The following is a 17,869-nucleotide window of genomic DNA, read 5'->3' as shown; positions in this document are numbered from 1 at the left end:
CGCAGACATGCACACACACAATACGTAGACATGCACACACACAATACGCAGACATGCACACACACACAATACGCAGACATGCACACACACACAATACGCAGACATGCACACACACACAATACGCAGACATGCACACACACACAATACGCAGACATGCACACACACACAATACGCAGACATGCACACACACAATACGCAGACATTCACACACACACAATACGCAGACATGCACACACACACACAATATGCAGACATGCACACACATACAATATGCAGACATGCACACACATGCAATACGCAGACATGCACGCATACAATACGCAGATATTTACATACATATATTTGAAGACAAATTCACAAAAATACATAAATATGTACAGTCAAACACACTGATATACACAGATATGCACATCATACAGGCATACACAGACATACAGACAGACACAAGCCTCACTCACCTCCCCCAGGCTTGTCACCCATCAGGCTCCAAAGGCATGTGGCTGTGGAGGGAGCGCTGCTTGATCGATGGCCGTCACTTAAACAGACATGGCCACCCACAGTGCACGCTGCAGCTGTGTCTGCTGCTAATGATGCGGTCAGGCAGACACTGTGCCTTTAACTTTGCTTGTGTGTCCGCCCGGCCGCGTCATTACTAGCAGAGACATCGCTGCAGACTGCACTGTGCGCGGCCATGTTTATTTAAGTGACAGCTGAGCTCAAATAGTGCAGAAGCTGCTGGGGGAGCGGCTCGGGCCCCCCTGGTATCCCGGCCACGAGTGGGCCCCCCCATTTGTTCAGGGCCCCGGCACTTGCCCCCATGCGCCGGGTGCTGACGCCGGCCCTGTAAACGCCCCCCGCTGATTTTGTTCATTCTGCCTCCCAAAAATCGGAATAAAAAGCAATCAAAAAATGTCATGTGCCCGAAAATGGTACCAATAAAAACGTCAACTCGTCCCGCAAAAAAACAAGACCTCACATGACTCTGTGGGCCAAAATATGGATAAATTATAGCTCTCAAAATGTGTTGATGCAAAAACTATTTTTTGCAACAAAAAGCATCTCTTAGCGTGTGACAGCTGCCAAACATAAAAACCGCTATAAAAACCCGCTATAAATAGTAAATCAAACCCCCCTTTATCACCCCCTTTGTTAGGGAAAAATAATAAAATTAAAAAAAATGTATTTATTTCCATTTTCCCATTAGGGTTAGGGTTGGGCTAACGTTAGGGTTAGGGTTGGGGCCAAAGTTAGGGTTAGGGCTGGGGCTAAAGTTAGGGTTAGGGTTGGGGCTAAAGTTAGGGTTTGGATTATGTTTATGGTTGGGGTTAGGGTAGGGATTAGGATTAGGGGTATGTCAGGGTTAGGAGTGTGGTTAGGGTTAGGGCTGTGGTTAGGGTTATAGTTAGGGTTGGGATTAGGGTTATGTTCGTGATGCCACCTGTGGTATTCGGTCAGTGGGGACCGATGCTGCTTTAAGGGGTCCTCTGGGTGATGTTATGGCAGCTAGATGGTACAACTTTCCACAGGTGAAGTAGTCCCCAGGGCTCCAGGTGTGTAGATCAAAGATGGTGAATGGTGCAGTAAAGAACGAAGAGACAGGTTTGCAGTCTCTTTACCTGGTTTACTGAAGACTTCAGGCAGCCACAGTCCAGGGTACCAGATCACAGGACAGGCAGGGTCCAGCCTGCTTGGAAGCGAATCCAGAGTCCCCTTTACCAGGTGGAGTTAAAAGCCTTCCTCTACCGCGGTGGTGTTGTAGTCCCTTACTACCTATGGCTTCAGATAAGGTCCTCACAGTTCTTCTCTCTGTCCCCCATATAGGATAGGACAATACCTGTATGACAGGTAACTCGAGCCTTTTTACAGGGACTCCATCATGCCCCGGTCTCTATGTGTTACTGTGTCTTTAGGTGTGTGTGGCGGACAGGTAACTTGCAGTTCAGCTGTCCTGCCGGTCTCTGCTGTAAGTCGTAGAGTCTCTTACAACATCGGGGTTCCGGCTACCGGTTATCTTCAGAGAGAGGGCGCTCGTTCGCAGCTGGTCTCCCGTGATGTCACTCTCCTGTGCTTCGCTCTCCTTCACGCTCACTGAACGATGTCCTTTCCTTCTGTATCTCTGTACAAGAGCTGCAGCACTTTCTCGTGGCTGCACGGCTCCTCATACGCTCTTCCTGCCTCAGACTGCTCCAGTCTGCTTCCTGGCACTATCTGACTGAAACTCTACTAACTTTCCCTCCAAACCACAATATATATAGGAGAGTCACCTATGAATAGGATCAAAAGCTCCCCCTTGTGGCCTGGAGTGTGAAAATGTTGTGTGTATGGTGATTACCTGATAAAAGATATCCTTCATCGCTTCCAAGCGTAACATCACTCTCCCCATGAGGAAAGCAATGCCACTGTGATGACCAGGACCCTGGGGCGCCACATGGGCATCAGAATTAAGCATAGACTGGGGAGGTGCGAGAGCGTTAGCAGGGAAGCCACAGAGGAGGATGCTGTAGTAGTCGAGGCAGGAGATTATGAGGGAACTCACAAGCATTTTAGTAGATGAGGGTTGTTGAAAGGACAGATTCTGCAAATATTTTTGAGCTGGAGGTGGAGAGAGCTTGGATGTGCGGTTTGAAGGACAGGTCAGATTTAAGGCTTACTACGAGGCAGCAGATTTCGGGTACTGGAGAAAGTATGATGTCATTTATTTTGATAGATAGATCAGGTAGCGAAGGTACGTGAGATGGAGGAAAGATAATTAGTTCAGATTTGTCCACATTGAGCTTAAGGAAGAGAGAGCAGAAGGAGGATATGGCTGATAGACACTCTGGGATTCTGGACAGCAGAGAGGTGACGTCTCGGCCAGACAGAGAGTTCTGAGTCTCATTAGTGTATAGCTGGTACTGGAAGCCATAGGAATTTAGGAGTTGTCCCAGGCCAAGGGTATAGATGGAGAAGAGTAGGGGTCCTAGAACAGAGCCTTGAGGGACTCCAACAGAGAGAGGGTGGGATGACGAGGTAGTGTGGGAGTGGGAGACGCTAAACCTGCAGTTAGAAAGATATGAGGAGATCCAGAATAGGGCAAGGTCTTTCACGTCAAAGGAAGAGAGAATCTATAGTAGGAGGCCGTGGTCAACTGTGTCAAAAGCGAGTAAGATGAGAAGTGGGAGGAAAGTTCACAGTGAACATGCTGCTCAAAGAGTTTGGAAGTGAATGGGACAAGCGATATGGGGTGAAAGCTGGACATGATGGTCAGGTCAATGGATGGCTTTTTTGAGGATAGGTGCGATTGATTGCATGTTTGAAATCAGAAGGGAAGGTACCAGAAGTTAGTGATAAGATGAAGATAAAGTTCACATTTCTTGATATTTATGGGAGTCTCTTTTCAATGTGATTGAATGTGACATATGACAAGGATTCTGTTTTCTGTTTTGTACCTCTCAAACCAGAAAAACTAAATATAGGGTTTTAACATGCATTCATAAATCAGCCCGACCCTAGACACATGTGGGAGACTTTGAAATGATTGTTTTTTTCCTTTGGGAAACTCCACCTATGTGAACAGAAAAATATACAAGTACTCTCTAGAAGGCATATATACTCACACACCTAATTAAGGCTATATCAGCCGAAACGCATTGTGTTTGCCATATTTTATGGTCGTTAGTCTTGGTATTTTCCCAATACTGCTCCAACTAAAGAAATCTTTTTATTAGTTTTTGTAATATATATATTAAATAAATAAAAATACTTTTTTCATTCATGACAACATTCTGTTGATTTCTCTTAGAATTTTCCTATATTCAAACGGAAGCACCTTCCAGGATTCTCCATCCACACATTATGGCATGTTTGAAAGCAGAAGTGAAGGCACCAGAAGTTAGTGATACATTTGAGATATGGGTTAGGGGTGAGATAAGTGTTGTGGTGAGGTTGGGGAGCAGGTTAGATGGAATGGAGTAAAGTGCACAAGTGGTGAGATGTGGTTTGGAGAGATGAATAAGCTCTCCTTCAGTGATGTTGGAGAAGGAGGGTAAGGGGGAAGGGCAATTGGTCTGGTATACAAGTGAGTTGTGGTGGTTTAACAATAAAGACTTTGTTTTGTTTGGTCGATCATATTTTTGAAGTGTGTGGCAAAGATGAAGCCAGGAAATTACAGGCCAGTGAGCCTTACTTCAATACAGGAAAGATATTTGAACAAATTATTAAACAGCATGTAAGTACTTGGATAAGAATACAGTAATTAACTAGATCCAGTAAGGGTTTGTAGCAAACAAGTCATGCCGGACTAAGCTAATCTCCTTCTATCATGGAATCACTGACTGGGTGGATCAGAAAAATGCAGTAGATACATGAATATCTTGACTTCAGTAAAGCATTTGATAAAGTACTGTATCTCATAGTATCCTTGTTGAGAAAATGACCAAGTATGAGATTGACAAGGCTACAGTTAGGTGGATTCATAACTATCACCCTCTACTCCTCCTTGGTCAGGCCTCATCTGGAATACTGTGTCCAGTTCTGGGCACCACGTTTTTAGAAAGACATTAACAAACTGGAGCAAGTTCAGAGAAGATCTACCAGGATGGTGAGCGGACTGCAAAGTATGTCCTACGACAAATGGTTAAAGCATCTGGGAATGTTTAGTTTACAAAAATGAAGGCTAAGAGGAGACTTAATAGCTGTCTACAAATATCTGAAGGGATGTCACAGTGTAGAGGGATCATCATTATTCTTATTTGTAAATGGAAACACATGAAGCCATGGAATGAAACTGAAAGGGAGAAGATACAGATTAGATATTAGGAAAAACTTTTTGACAGTGAGGGTGATCAATGAGTGGAACAAGCTACCACGAAAGGTGGCGAGTTCTCCTTCAATGAAAGTCTTCAACAGAGGCTGGACCGACATCTGTCTGAGATGGTTTAGAATCCTGCATTGAGCAGGGGGTTGGACACGATTACCCTTGAGGTCCCTTCCAATCTAACATTCTATGATTCTATGAAATCCATGCTTGAAAAAAAGTTGTTTATCCACAATTTTGGTGTTGTTTCAAATACACACAAATAAAATGAATGAAGTGTATAACCAAACATGTGTAAATGCAATACTTTTCTGGGAGAAATATTCATTGTCTGGAACAATAACAAGGGTGCCCACACTTTCGGCCATGACTGTATAAAAGTTTTGAAGAACTGAGAGTGGTGCAAGTTAGAAGCCAAAGTTTGGCATAAGGACAATAGGGCAGTTATCATTGACGTTGATAGTTTCCTCCAAATAAGGAGTAATAGTAACAGTGAATGGATGTAGAACAATAGCAGGCACTTGGCTGAATGCTCAGATGTGAAAATGGGAACGACCTGTAAATACTAGTAATGGTTTATTTATGTAAGGTAAAGTACGGCATAGGACAACTGAGCTTTCATTAGAATGTAGACTGTTGAGGTTATTGGGCTTTACACTAAATGTGCCATATGGGTGCAACAAGGGCTACACTGTTATTCTGAGACGTCTGGCACACAAGCGCTTCCTTATCTTAAAGCCAATAAGGTGGAGATAGAATTGGCATTTTTTTGCAATGCAGACATGAGCTAATCTACAGGAAAGGAATGTAAACTTAATTCCAAGTCAAACATTTTAGAGAGATTTCAGCTCATTTATACTGTAGTTGTCACGTTTCCAACGTTCCAGGGAGTGCTCTGCAATTATAGGGCATCATCTGAGAAATATTAAATGTAGACATCAACGCTGCTAATGGTTTGAAACAACAGAATAAAGCATTATTTACCCATAAAAGATCCTCGGGCACCGCCTCTCCGCTGCCCCAGGTCATCCTTTGCTTATAGGGCTGCAGGGGTGACTTTCCATTTACAGCACATGACTGACGCACTGGGCTCAGAGGACTTATGTCTTCCCCCCGGCCATCACTGGCTGCAATAATCATATGTTGTAGATGGGATGTCACCACATAAAATGACTGCAATGCTTCATTTAATCTTTAGTGGCCTCCAGAATCACTCACAATTTACAGTATGTTGAATTTATGGCCTGGTAACCATTGTACCAAAGCTAAATAATCCAAAGCAGGAAACCACTTTAATTTATTTATTAAAAAGGCTATTCCTATCTCCAAGATTGTATCCCAATATGTGGTTGGTGTAGTAATAATACTATAAGCAAGTGCCTACAATTAGACATATAGTATAGTTCTTCTGATTAGCTATGTCGCTGACCCCATATGCAAGGCATTGCAAAAGGTTTGGTATCCATAGTTAATAGTAACAGTTAATTAGTTAGTTATTCATAACCATGTATGACTAAGCTACTGCAATGCTCTGAATGTGGGAGAAAGCCACATAGCTAATCAGAAGAACTATACTACTTTTCTAATTGAAGGTATGTGCTAGTATTATTATTACACCCACTACATATTGGGATAGGATCTTGGAGATGGGAATACGCCTTTAAGTTTACTTGGACATGCATTTTCTATGGGTAATGAGGGTAAGTGGTAATCATATCCTAATTATCAAAATATTCTACAAAGTGGTGTGTGATCTATAGCATTCACTGAAAGTTTATAAAAAGTATAAAACTATATTAAAGAGAGTTACCTCCTACAAGTGACCGCACATATTTTGCTCTATCCTGCCATATAAAGCGGATATTTGAGTGTTAAGCCTCTCTGTACAATAAATTCAATGGACACCAAACCAATGTAGATGCACCCCCCACCCCACCAATATCCCACCATTATCAGCAGATCACTGAATCTATGGTTATTGCAGAACATGCCTGTATTCACTGCTCACACAAGACACAATGGGCCTCCACCATGATTAGCAGGAAACACGGAATGATATAATGACACCCAATCACCACCTTTTATACATTGCACAATGAGGCAGTCATTACTGAGACATTAGCCGTGTAAGAGAAGCCCATCATCCATCACAGGGTATAATAAGCTGACGTACAGCAACCAGGACCGGTACCGACCTTTTAATAGTTCGCAGGAGAGTAGACCGCGCTTCATTATGGAAAGTAATGATCACACTGGTGGAGGGGAGGTCGTTGTCATAATGGACAGAGGTGCATCTGGGAAGAAAGGAGCGAGAGTCTGTTATAAGTCTGATCTCTAATGTCAAGCAGTAATGAGCGAACGTGCAGGGATAAGGTGTTATCTGAGCATGCTCGGGTACTAACCGAGTGTCTAAGGCTGGTTTCACACTTGCGTTTCAAAACGCATGCGTTTAAAAAAAAACGCATGGTGAAAAAACGCATGTAAACGCGTGCAAACGCTGCGTTTTTTTGACGCATGAGTTTTTGCATGTGGTGAAAAAACGCGGCGTTTTGACGCGTTTACATGCGTTTTTTCATGCGTTTGCGTTTTTTAAACGCATGCAGATAAATGTGTGACAGCTGCCAATCATCAAAATAAAGAAAAAACCCTATAAACAGAAAGAGCTAGGGTTAGGGGTAGGGTTAGGGGTAGGGATCCTAACCCTAACCCTAAAGGGATCCTAACCCTAACCCTACCCCTAACCCTAACCCTAAAGGGATCCTAACCCTAACCCTAACCCTACCCCTAACCCTAAAGGGATCCTAACCCTAACCCTACCCCTAACCCTACCCCTAACCCTAACCCTACCCTTAAAGGGATTAGGGTTAGGGGTAGGGTTAGGGGTAGGGTTAGGGGTAGGGTTAGGGTTAGGATCCCTTTATCAATGTGTGGGGTGGTTTATCAGTGTGTTTTTATGTTTTTTTTAAAAAAAAAAACACATGCGTTTTTAACGCATGCAAACGCATGTGGTTAAAAACGCATGCGTTTACATAGACAGCAATGCATTTTTTTGCCGCAAAAAAACGCATGCGTTTTTTCGCGGCAAAAAAACGCAGCTAAAAATACTACATGTTGCATTTCTGCAACACAACGCATGCAGAAAAAAAACGCATGCGTTGCAAAAACGCACCAAAACGCATAAAAAAAAACGCATGCGTTTTTAATGTTAAATATAGGGGAAAAAACGCATACGTTTTTTGCCGCAAAAACGCAAAAAAAAAAAACGCAAATGTGAAACCACCCTTACATACATGAAATTCCTGCTTGTGTTGTGGCTGTTGAACAGCCGCGAGACATGCATCCGCGGGGACTCAAACATATTTTTTGAGCATGCCGAAGACACTTGGTTATACACATCCTGTAATATTTCTCAGCGCAAGTATTCCAACAGGGCAAAATGAGCACATCTGCGTCAATCTTCATACATAGTGTTTGCAAAAATTCTGTGTATCAATACAGACTGAGGTCGGATTCAGAAGAGTGTAATAAAAGAGCATTTCTGGACCCATAATACAGACACAAGTCTAGGCCTAGCTGTAAGTGTAATAATCAGCACTTACACCATCAAAGATCCATCTTAGTTACATAGTTACATAGTTATTAAGGTTGAAGGAAGACTATATGTCCATCTAGTTCAACCCATAGCCTAACGAAACATGCCCTAACATGTTGATCCAGAGGAAGGCAAAAAAAACCCATGTGGCAAAGAGTAAGCTCCACATTGGGGAAAAAAATTCCTTCCCGACTCCACATACGGCAATCAGACTAGTTCCCTGGATCAATGCCCTATCAAGGAATCTAGTGTATATACCCTGTAACATTATACTTTTCCAGAAAGGTATCCAGTCCCCTCTTAAATTTAAGTATTGAATCACTCATTACAACATCATACGGCAGAGAGTTCCATAGTCTCACTGCTCTTACAGTAAAGAATCCGCGTCTGTTATTATGCTTAAACCTTTTTTCCTCCAACCGCAGAGGATGCCCCCTTGTCCCTGTTTCAGGTCTATGAATAAAAAGATCATCAGAAAGGTCTTTGTACTGTCCCCTCATATATTTATACATTAAAATAAGATCACCCCTTAGTCTTCGTTTTTCCAAACTAAATAGCCCCAAGTGTAATAACCTATCTTGGTATTGCAGACCCCCCAGTCCTCTAATAACCTTGGTCGCTCTTCTCTGCACCCGCTCTAGTTCAGCTATGTCTTTCTTAAACACCGGAGACCAGAACTGTGCACAGTATTCTAAGTGTGGTCGCACTAGTGACTTGTATAGAGGTAAAATTATGTTCTCCTCATGAGCATCTATGCCTCTTTTAATGCATCCCATTATTTTATTTGCCTTTGTAGCCGCTGCCTGACACTGGCCACTGAATTTAAGTTTGTCATCCACCCATACACCCAGGTCTTTTTCATTGACGGTTTTGCCCAGAGTTTTAGAATTAAGCACATAATTATACATCTTATTACTTCTACCCAAGTGCATGACCTTACATTTATCCCCATTAAAGCTCATTTGCCATTTATCAGCCCAAGCTTCTAGTTTACATAAATCATCCTGTAATATAAAATTGTCCTCCTCTGTATTGATTACCCTGCAGAGTTTAGTGTCATCTGCAAATATTGAAATTCTACTCTGAATGCCCCCTACAAGGTCATTAATAAATATGTTAAAAAGAAGAAGGCCCAATACTGACCCCTGTGGTACCCCACTGCTAACCGCTACCCAGTCCGAGTGTGCTCCATTAATAACCACCCTTTGTTTCCTATCCCTGAGCCAGCTCTCAACCCACTTGCACATATTTTCCCCTATCCCCATTATTCTCATTTTATGTATCAACCTTTTGTGTGGCACCGTATCAAAAGCTTTTGAAAAGTCCATATACACTACATCCACTGGTTTCCCTTGGTCCAATCCGGAACTTACCTCGTCATAGAAACTGATCAAATTAGTCTGACATGAACGGTCCCTAGTAAACCCATGCTGATACTGGGTCATGAGGTTATTCCTCTTCAGATACTCCAGTATAGCGTCCCTTAGAATGCCCTCCAGGATTTTACCCACAGTAGAGGTTAAGCTTACTGGCCTATAATTTCCGAGTTCAGTTTTTGTTCCCTTTTTGAATATTGGCACCACATTTGCTATACGCCAGTCCTGTGGCACAGACCCTGTTATTATGGAGTCTTTAAAGATTAAAAATAATGGTCTATCAATGACTGTACTTAATTCCTGCAGTACTCGAGGGTGTATCCCATCCGGGCCCGGAGATTTGTCAATTTTAGTGATTTTTAGACGCTGCCGCACTTCCTGCTGGGTTAAGCAGGTGACATTTAATTGGAAATTTTTATCACTAGACATTTTGTCTGCCATGGGATTTTCTTGTGTAAATACTGATGAAACAAAGTCATTTAGCATATTGGGTTTTTCCTCATCCTCATCCACCATCTCACCCAGACTATTTTTAAGGGGGCCAACACTATCATTTTTTAGTTTCTTACTATTTATGTAGTTAAAGAATATTTTAGGATTATTTTTACTCTCTCTGGCAATGAGTCTCTCTGTCTCAATCTTTGCTGCCTTGATTTGCTTTTTACAGAATTTATTTAATTTTCTGTATTTATTTAATGCCTCCTCACTACCTACTTCCTTTAATTCTCTAAATGCTTTCTTTTTGTCACTTATTGCGCCCCTTACAGCTCTATTTAGCCATATTGGTTTCCTCCTATTTCTAGTATGTTTATTCCCATACGGTATATACTGTGCACAGGTCCTATCCAGGATGCTAATAAACGTCTCCCATTTTCTTTGTGTATTTTTGTGTCTCAGGATATCGTCCCAGTTAATTGCATCAAGATCCTCTCTCATCCGTTGGAAATTTGCCCTCCTGAAGTTTAGTGTCCTTGTAACCCCTCTACTACACATCTTTTTAAAGGATACATGAAAACTTATTATTTTGTGATCGCTATTTCCCAAGTGACCCCCAACCCTTATATTTGATATGCGGTCTGGCCTGTTGGTTAATATTAGGTCTAGTAGTGCCCCCCTTCTTGTTGGGTCCTGAACCAGTTGTGAAAGGTAATTGTCTCTCATAATTGTCAAAAACCGATTACCTTTGCTGGAACTGCAGGTTTCTGTTCCCCAATCTATTTCAGGGTAGTTGAAGTCCCCCATAATAATGACTTCTCCTTGAGTCGCAGCTTCATCTATTTGCTTTACGAGGATATTCTCCATTGCTTCCATTATTTTTGGAGATTTATAACAAACCCCTATCAGTAATTTATTATTTTTTCCCCCTCCCCTTATCTCCATCTTATACCCTTATATTGGGTCATTGGACCCGCGGCAGGATCAGGATGAGCTTCTATATTACAGTAGTGCAGTTCTTTTATGAAGTCCTAAATAAAGACTACACTTCTATGGAGTGAAAAAAAGTTCTCTGCTGCTTAACTTCAGCACTAAATGTTGAAGAATTAATAAAGCAACTCTGTGCTATAAAAACAAACAAACTATAAATTGAGGATCAGTCTACTGCTTCCATGACAACGAAGGGAATGCGCAGCTTCTCTATCACACTAGCTTACTTCTGCTGCTCCTTAAAAAGGACCTGTCACTGGCTAAAAAAAATAAAATGGAGTTAAATACACTATAAAAATTCCTGCGCTCCTCCGATTTTGCAGCATTTTTCCTTTTTCCGCTGAGACCCTCTACTGCACAGATATTCACATTTATTTCTTTTGGAGAGCGTTATGTGAAATCTCTGCTTGAAGACTAAAGGAAAAAATGCTGGAACTACCACCACACCCAGGTACAAGGAAAAATAGGATCAAACAAAATATATCTAGATAATAGCCACATCTTGAGGTGCACAGTTTGATACATGTAAATGATCATGAAAATTCAGAGGAAGGCAAGAGAAGTGGCACTCACCACTGGCAAGTTCATTAAAATGCATTTTAGTTCAGTGTGATGAAGTGACCCATGCTGCAGCCAGGGGCGCTGTGTGGGCTCCTCAGGATATGCATGGATGCATAAATGAGTTTGTGAAACAGTGTTCGGCATAATTGTAAATGGCTGGTATGTGTCGCAGAGGGAGTCTGTGCTGTTAGCCAGTATTGTTGCTCTGGGACTTGTAGTTCCATAAGAGTTGTGTTTGTGTAGCTTTACAGGGAGGCTTACAGGGTTAGTCGGAGAACTGGGTGGGTCTGACTAACCACACACACCTCCCACCTATAGGAGTGGTTACAAGTATATAATGTGGTCACATGGAGAGTGTGTAAGGTCCTGGAAGGTCTATGTGTTGGAAGGTCCCAGGTGGGGACGGACTTCCTGAAGAGCACATGGTGAGGCCTTCGTCCTCAAGACCTATGTGTTGGAAGATCCTGGGAGTAGGACTTCCTAAATAGTGCATGGAGAGGCCATGTATGCAGAGTCTGTGACAGCACTGCATTGGTGGAGCTACCGTCCGTCTGAGGATCTGGACTGTCAGGTGGCCCGGTGAGCAGGGCATTGTCCAGGATGGTGATCTCAGTTCGGCAGCTTCCCTAGGAGAGAGAGTACTGACAGGAGTCAGCGTGTGGAGCAGGGCCTCCTGGAAGGTAACCCAGAGTATGGGGAACTGTGTGCACTGACAGGGGGTTAGTTAATGAACTGTGTGCTTACCCATGGTAACTGGACAGAGTAAGGTCCAGCATATTTAGAGTCTGCACCCTAATGTCATGTGTTGTGTCTGTTGTGTTCCATTGACATTAATGAACTATTCAGCGTGCAGTCACCCGCGGTAACTGGACAAAGAGGTCTGGCGTGTTTAGTAACTGTGTCTCAACGCCATATACTATGAAGTGCTAAGGTCTATGTGAGGCCTGTGATGGGTAACATGGCCTACAGCAGTTTATGAAGCTTGAATAAACCAAAAGAGACTGTTTATGTGAAAAACCGTGCTTGTCTACGTTTATCCTGTTGCCAAGCGAGTATTCCCCAACCCGTTAGTGATCGCGGCATCACATCGATCATAGGATTGCAGGCAGAGACATCTGCTTTCTGCCCATGTAGAGTGTACACAGAAAGCAGCCAATCAGTGGTGGGGGCGTGGTTGGACTACCTGGCAGCAGGCTTACTAGTCCTGTAGTGATAATCTCCTGCTGATAAAACAGTGATTTTATGTAAACTACAGCAAGCAGCCCAATAAGTGATATATCTGTCATGATATTGGTTATATCTTTTATATAGATCACACAATACAGCATCTGTGCAGGTGAGATCAGCTGCTAGGAAGCCATGAGGCATTTAACAGGGATAGAGAGGACTATGTCAGCACATCAGGATCTCGGCTGAGCGATCACAGGGTGCCAATGGTTTGCTTTTGCAATTGGAGGACTATCCGTGGACTCCGGGTCTGCCAAACACTACAGTCTATCCAGAGTCCTCCAGCGCCGGGGACAGATTGACACGATTAGGTATTACCTACGCAACCATAAGATCACATATTCATGTCCCCAAAACAGACTAATAAATATTATTAAAAAAAGTTTTAAGTATAAATATATAAATATGAAAAACGCCCTCCCCAAAATCCAAGTTTTGCCAGAAAAAAAGTCACATATTTCATTTTGCTATGACCGTAATGACCTTAACAGCTCTCCCTTTTGATAAATGTGGCAAACAAAAACTATAAAAAAAACTAAGAAAAAAAAAACAGAATTGCAGTTTTTGTTCATCCCATCTCATAAAAAAATTCAATAAAAAATTATCAAAAAAATTGTACGTATTCTAAGTGGTACCAATCAATACTACAACTTGTCATATGAAAACCCAAGCCCTCTTGTACACAAAAAAAGGGAAAGAAGGGTATACAACCAGAATATGACACACAAGAATATATTGGGGTAAAAAAAAAAGTACAGAATTGCTGTTTTTGTACATTCCACCTGTCAAAAAGTGTAATAATAAATTATCAATCTTATGTACCAGTAAATGGTTCCCCTGAAAACTTCATTTTGTTATTCAAAAATTAAGCCTCATAAAGCTCCTCTGGTGAAAAATTGTAAAATTTCTAACTTTTGATGCCGTCACAAAAGATTTTATTTTTTTTCGGTATATTTATTGTAAAAAAGAGATTAAACATATATTTATATCGATTTGATTTAGTCATAATCTTGCTGACTCGCACATCAAACTGTACACTTTATTTGTGCAGCAAATGAATAGTGAAAAATGTGAAAACATCAAAGAGCAGAAGATTTGATGCTTTTTCTCCCCATAAATCATTAATAAAAGTTAGGTAATAAGTTATATGTACCCCAAGTTAGGTAATAAGTTATATGTACCCCAAAATGCGACGGATTCTGTAATAGAAAAGAAAAAAAACATTCTCATAAAGCTACTTCAATGAAAAAATAAGGCATTATGGCTCCTGGAATGTAACAATGAAAAAGAAATTTTAAAAATCCTGTGTCCTTTAGGGTCAAAATGTGCATGTCCTTAAAAGGAATCTGTCACAAGGATTTTGCCAGCTAATCTGAGAGCCTCATAATGTAGGGGCAGAGATCCTGATTCCAGTGATGTATCACTTACTGGGCTGCTTGCTGTAGTTTTTATAAAATCACACTTTTATCAGCAGGAGACTATCACTAGTGGACTTGTAATCCTGCTGCCCCCCCCCCCCCCCGACAGTTTTGTGTGCACTGTGCATAGGCAGAAAGCTGCTAATCAGTGGTGTGGGCAGGGCTATACAGAGCTCAGTAGTCAGACAACTGGTAGATCTGCAGCAGAGAAAGCTGGGATTTTATTAAAACTGCAGTGAGCAAAATAGTAAGTGACACATCACTGGAATCAGTGTCTCTGCCAACATATCATGCTGAACAATTCCCTAGAAAGAGTAGTTTTGTTTGTGCTGCTGCAGTCAGGAGTATATGACCTAGGCAGTGTCAGTTACTGGTGGGTCCTTGGCACCCCAGTCCAACTCCAGCGCCCCACTTCTCAGCTACATGCAAAATAGGACATAATCCTCAGTCACAAATGTATATAACAATGACCTGGGAGATTGTTAAATATATAAGATGTCTGTACACAGTGATTCAAGTGTATTGTGCCAAGTGCTGCTCATATAACAGGGTGGTGGCCAACTCCTGCACAGTGGCCCACCAGAGGATTCTCCTGTTCTCCTGTGGGCCAGTCCAGGCCTGGGCCTAGGAGACCAAGACCAAGGCCATGAATGAAATGGGAAACATTTTAAAACTTTATTCCCTCGACCTTACATACTTCAACCCTTCCTCCCTCAAAAAAAAAAGGACACCACTCAAGAATTTCTGTAAGTGTATGCTGATTTAGTGAATTCCGTGGATATAATCTGCACAGATGTTTGACACGGAGCCAGGGACGCAGGGTCCAGCATAGTTTACCTTTTCTATTCTCCCTATAAAACATCTTATTTTCCTCATTTACCTGTAATGTCGTGTGTCCCGAATGGGCCGGTCACTGCTCAGCTTGTCGCTTTCCAGCTGGTTGAAGGCATGTTGTCGGTAAGGATCCTCTCCAGCCTTTAGAATCTTGGAGGATAGATACAACTTCTCATCAAAGCCGTTCAGCTTCCCCTTCTCCGTCTGCACGGCTGACGTCACCTGGAACAAAATCCATCTCATGAAACGTGCTCTGACTACATCGCAGCCTGTAAATCCCTATACAATTCTGCGCTCTCAGAGATTTCTGGCAGATGGAAAAAGGTGAAGCAACGAGGAGTCTGTCTGAGACATTATAACGGAGGCTTAAAGGGATATGTGCATTTAAAGGCCTTGCCACCAGTTTTACAGAATCCACAGAAAAGCCACCACCTTTAGCTACTCCTTTGTCGCAGTCCGCAAACCTGTTTTTTTTTATTTTCCACAAAAATTTAAAAAAAATATATTTTTCCCAACGCTGTATGCAAATTACTTCGGTCTGGTCCGATGGGTGCCATTGCTGTGTTGCCTGCTCCATTTTGCTAATCTCCACCCTCTGGCTTTGATTGGCGTGGACGCATCCAACGTCATCCACATAGCGCAAACAAACTTCATGCCTGCGCAAGTACCATCGCAGGCCCCCGGAAATCACAGAAAACAAAATCTTCTGAGAGTGTAAGAGCCGGAATTACGTTTTGCACGGAGCTTGCACATTGACGACCTATGCGCTGCCCTCAGTAGGGTAGAGCTAAGAGCACTTGCGCGGGCGCAATATTTCGTTGTGCTATGTGGATGAAGCAGGACATTAATCAAAGCCATAGGATGACGATTAGGACAACGGAGGAGGATCACAGCGATGATGCCTATAGGAATGAACGATTGTAATTTGTACAACCCCTGGCAAAAATTATGGAATCACCGGCCTTGGAAGATGTTTATTCAGTTGTTTAATTTTGGAGAAAAAAGCAGATCACAGACATGGCACAAAACTAAAGTAATTTCAAATGGCAACTTTCTGGCTTTAAGAAACACTAAAAGAAATCAAGAATAAAAAATGTGGTAGTCAGTAATGGTTACTTTTTTTAAACAAGCATAGGGGAAATATTATGGAGTTACTCAATTCTGAGGAAAAAATTATGGAATCACCCTGTAAATTTTCATAACCAAAACTAACACCTGCATCAGATTAGATCGTTAGTCTACATCTAAAAAGGTGTGATCACACCTTGGAGAGCTGTTGCACCAAGTGGACTGACATGAATCATGGCTCTAACATGAGAGATGTCAATTGAAACAAAGGAGAGGATTATCAAACTCTTAAAAGAGGGTAAATCATCACGCAATGTTGCAAAAGATCTTGGTTGTTCACAGTCAGCTATGTCTAAAATCTGGACCAAATCCAAACAACATGGGAAGGTTGTTAAAGGCAAACATACTGGTAGACCAAGGAAGACCTCAAATGTCAAGACCGAAAACTTAAAGCAAAATGTCTCCAAAACAGGAAGTGCACAACAAAACAAATGAGGAACAAATGGGTGGAAACTGGTGTCAATGGCTGTGACCGAACTGTAAGAAACCACCTAAAGGAAATGGGATTTACATACAGAAAAGCTAAACGAAAGCCATCATTAACACCTAAACAGAAAAAAACAAGGTTATAATGGGCTAAGGAAAAGCAATTGTTGAATGTGGATGACTGGGTGAAAGTCATATTCAGCGATGATTCACAAATCTGCATTGGGCAAGGTGATGGTGGAACTTTTGTTTGGTGCCGTTCCAATGAGATTTATAAAGATGACTGCCTGAAGAGAACATGCAAATTTCCAGTCATTGATGATATGGGGCTGCATGTCAGGTAAAGGCACTGGGAGATGGCTGTCATTACATCTTCAATAAATGCACAAGTTTATGTTGATATTTTGTGGTGGATGCTTTCCTGAAACGGAAAGTACTTGCAAGCAGCATAATACAAAGAATGGCAGGTTTACCCAGAATCCTTTGCAGTAGGCGGAGCTATGCAAATCATCTCTTTCCACCCCTGTCTAATCCACAATTTTGGACACTTTTCTTATCCCACCAACTGAAAGGATGTCTGGAGATGATGAAATAATTTTTCAAGATGATAATGCATCCTGCTATAGAGCAAAAACTGTGAAAACATTCCTTGAAAAAAGACGCATAAGGTCAATGTCATGGCCTGCAAATAGTCCGGATCTCAATCCAATTGAAAATCTTTGGTGGAAGTTGAAGTAAATGGTCCATGACAAGGCTCCAACCTGCAAAACTGATCTGGCAACAGCAATCAGAGAAAGTTGGAGCGAGATTGATGAAGAGTACGGTTTGGCACTCGTTAAGTCCAGGCCTCAGAGACTGCAAACTGTTATAAAAGCCAGAGGTGGTGCAACAAAATACTAGTGATGTGTTGGAGTGTTTTTTTTTGTTTATTTTTCATGATTCCATAATGTTTTCCTCAGAATTGAGTGATTCAATAATTTGTCCCCTATGCTGGGTTAAAAAAGTAACCATTACTGACTACCACATTTTTGTTCTTGATTGCTTTTAGTGTTTCTTAAAGGGAACCTGTCACCCCGTTTTTTGAGAT

At 41.9% G+C, this 17,869-nt stretch overlaps 1 protein-coding gene across 1 annotated transcript in view; it reads right to left on the bottom strand.

The window, feature by feature from the left end:
* GALNT16 (polypeptide N-acetylgalactosaminyltransferase 16) overlaps positions 1–17,869 on the bottom strand; it is a 207,252-nt gene that overhangs the window by 112,842 nt on the left and 76,541 nt on the right. The window contains exons 2-3 of the mRNA XM_069732323.1: positions 15,275–15,450; positions 6,991–7,089 (exon numbers count right to left, since the gene is read on the bottom strand). Coding sequence (XP_069588424.1) covers positions 6,991–7,089; positions 15,275–15,450 — 275 coding nt within the window. The remainder of the gene's footprint in view (positions 1–6,990; positions 7,090–15,274; positions 15,451–17,869) is intronic.

This window comes from Ranitomeya imitator, chromosome 1, assembly GCF_032444005.1.
Source record: "Ranitomeya imitator isolate aRanImi1 chromosome 1, aRanImi1.pri, whole genome shotgun sequence".
NCBI lineage: Eukaryota > Metazoa > Chordata > Amphibia > Anura > Dendrobatidae > Ranitomeya > Ranitomeya imitator.
The sequence above is the reverse complement of the archived record's forward strand: the minus strand, read 5'-3'. Positions and strand labels throughout refer to the sequence as shown.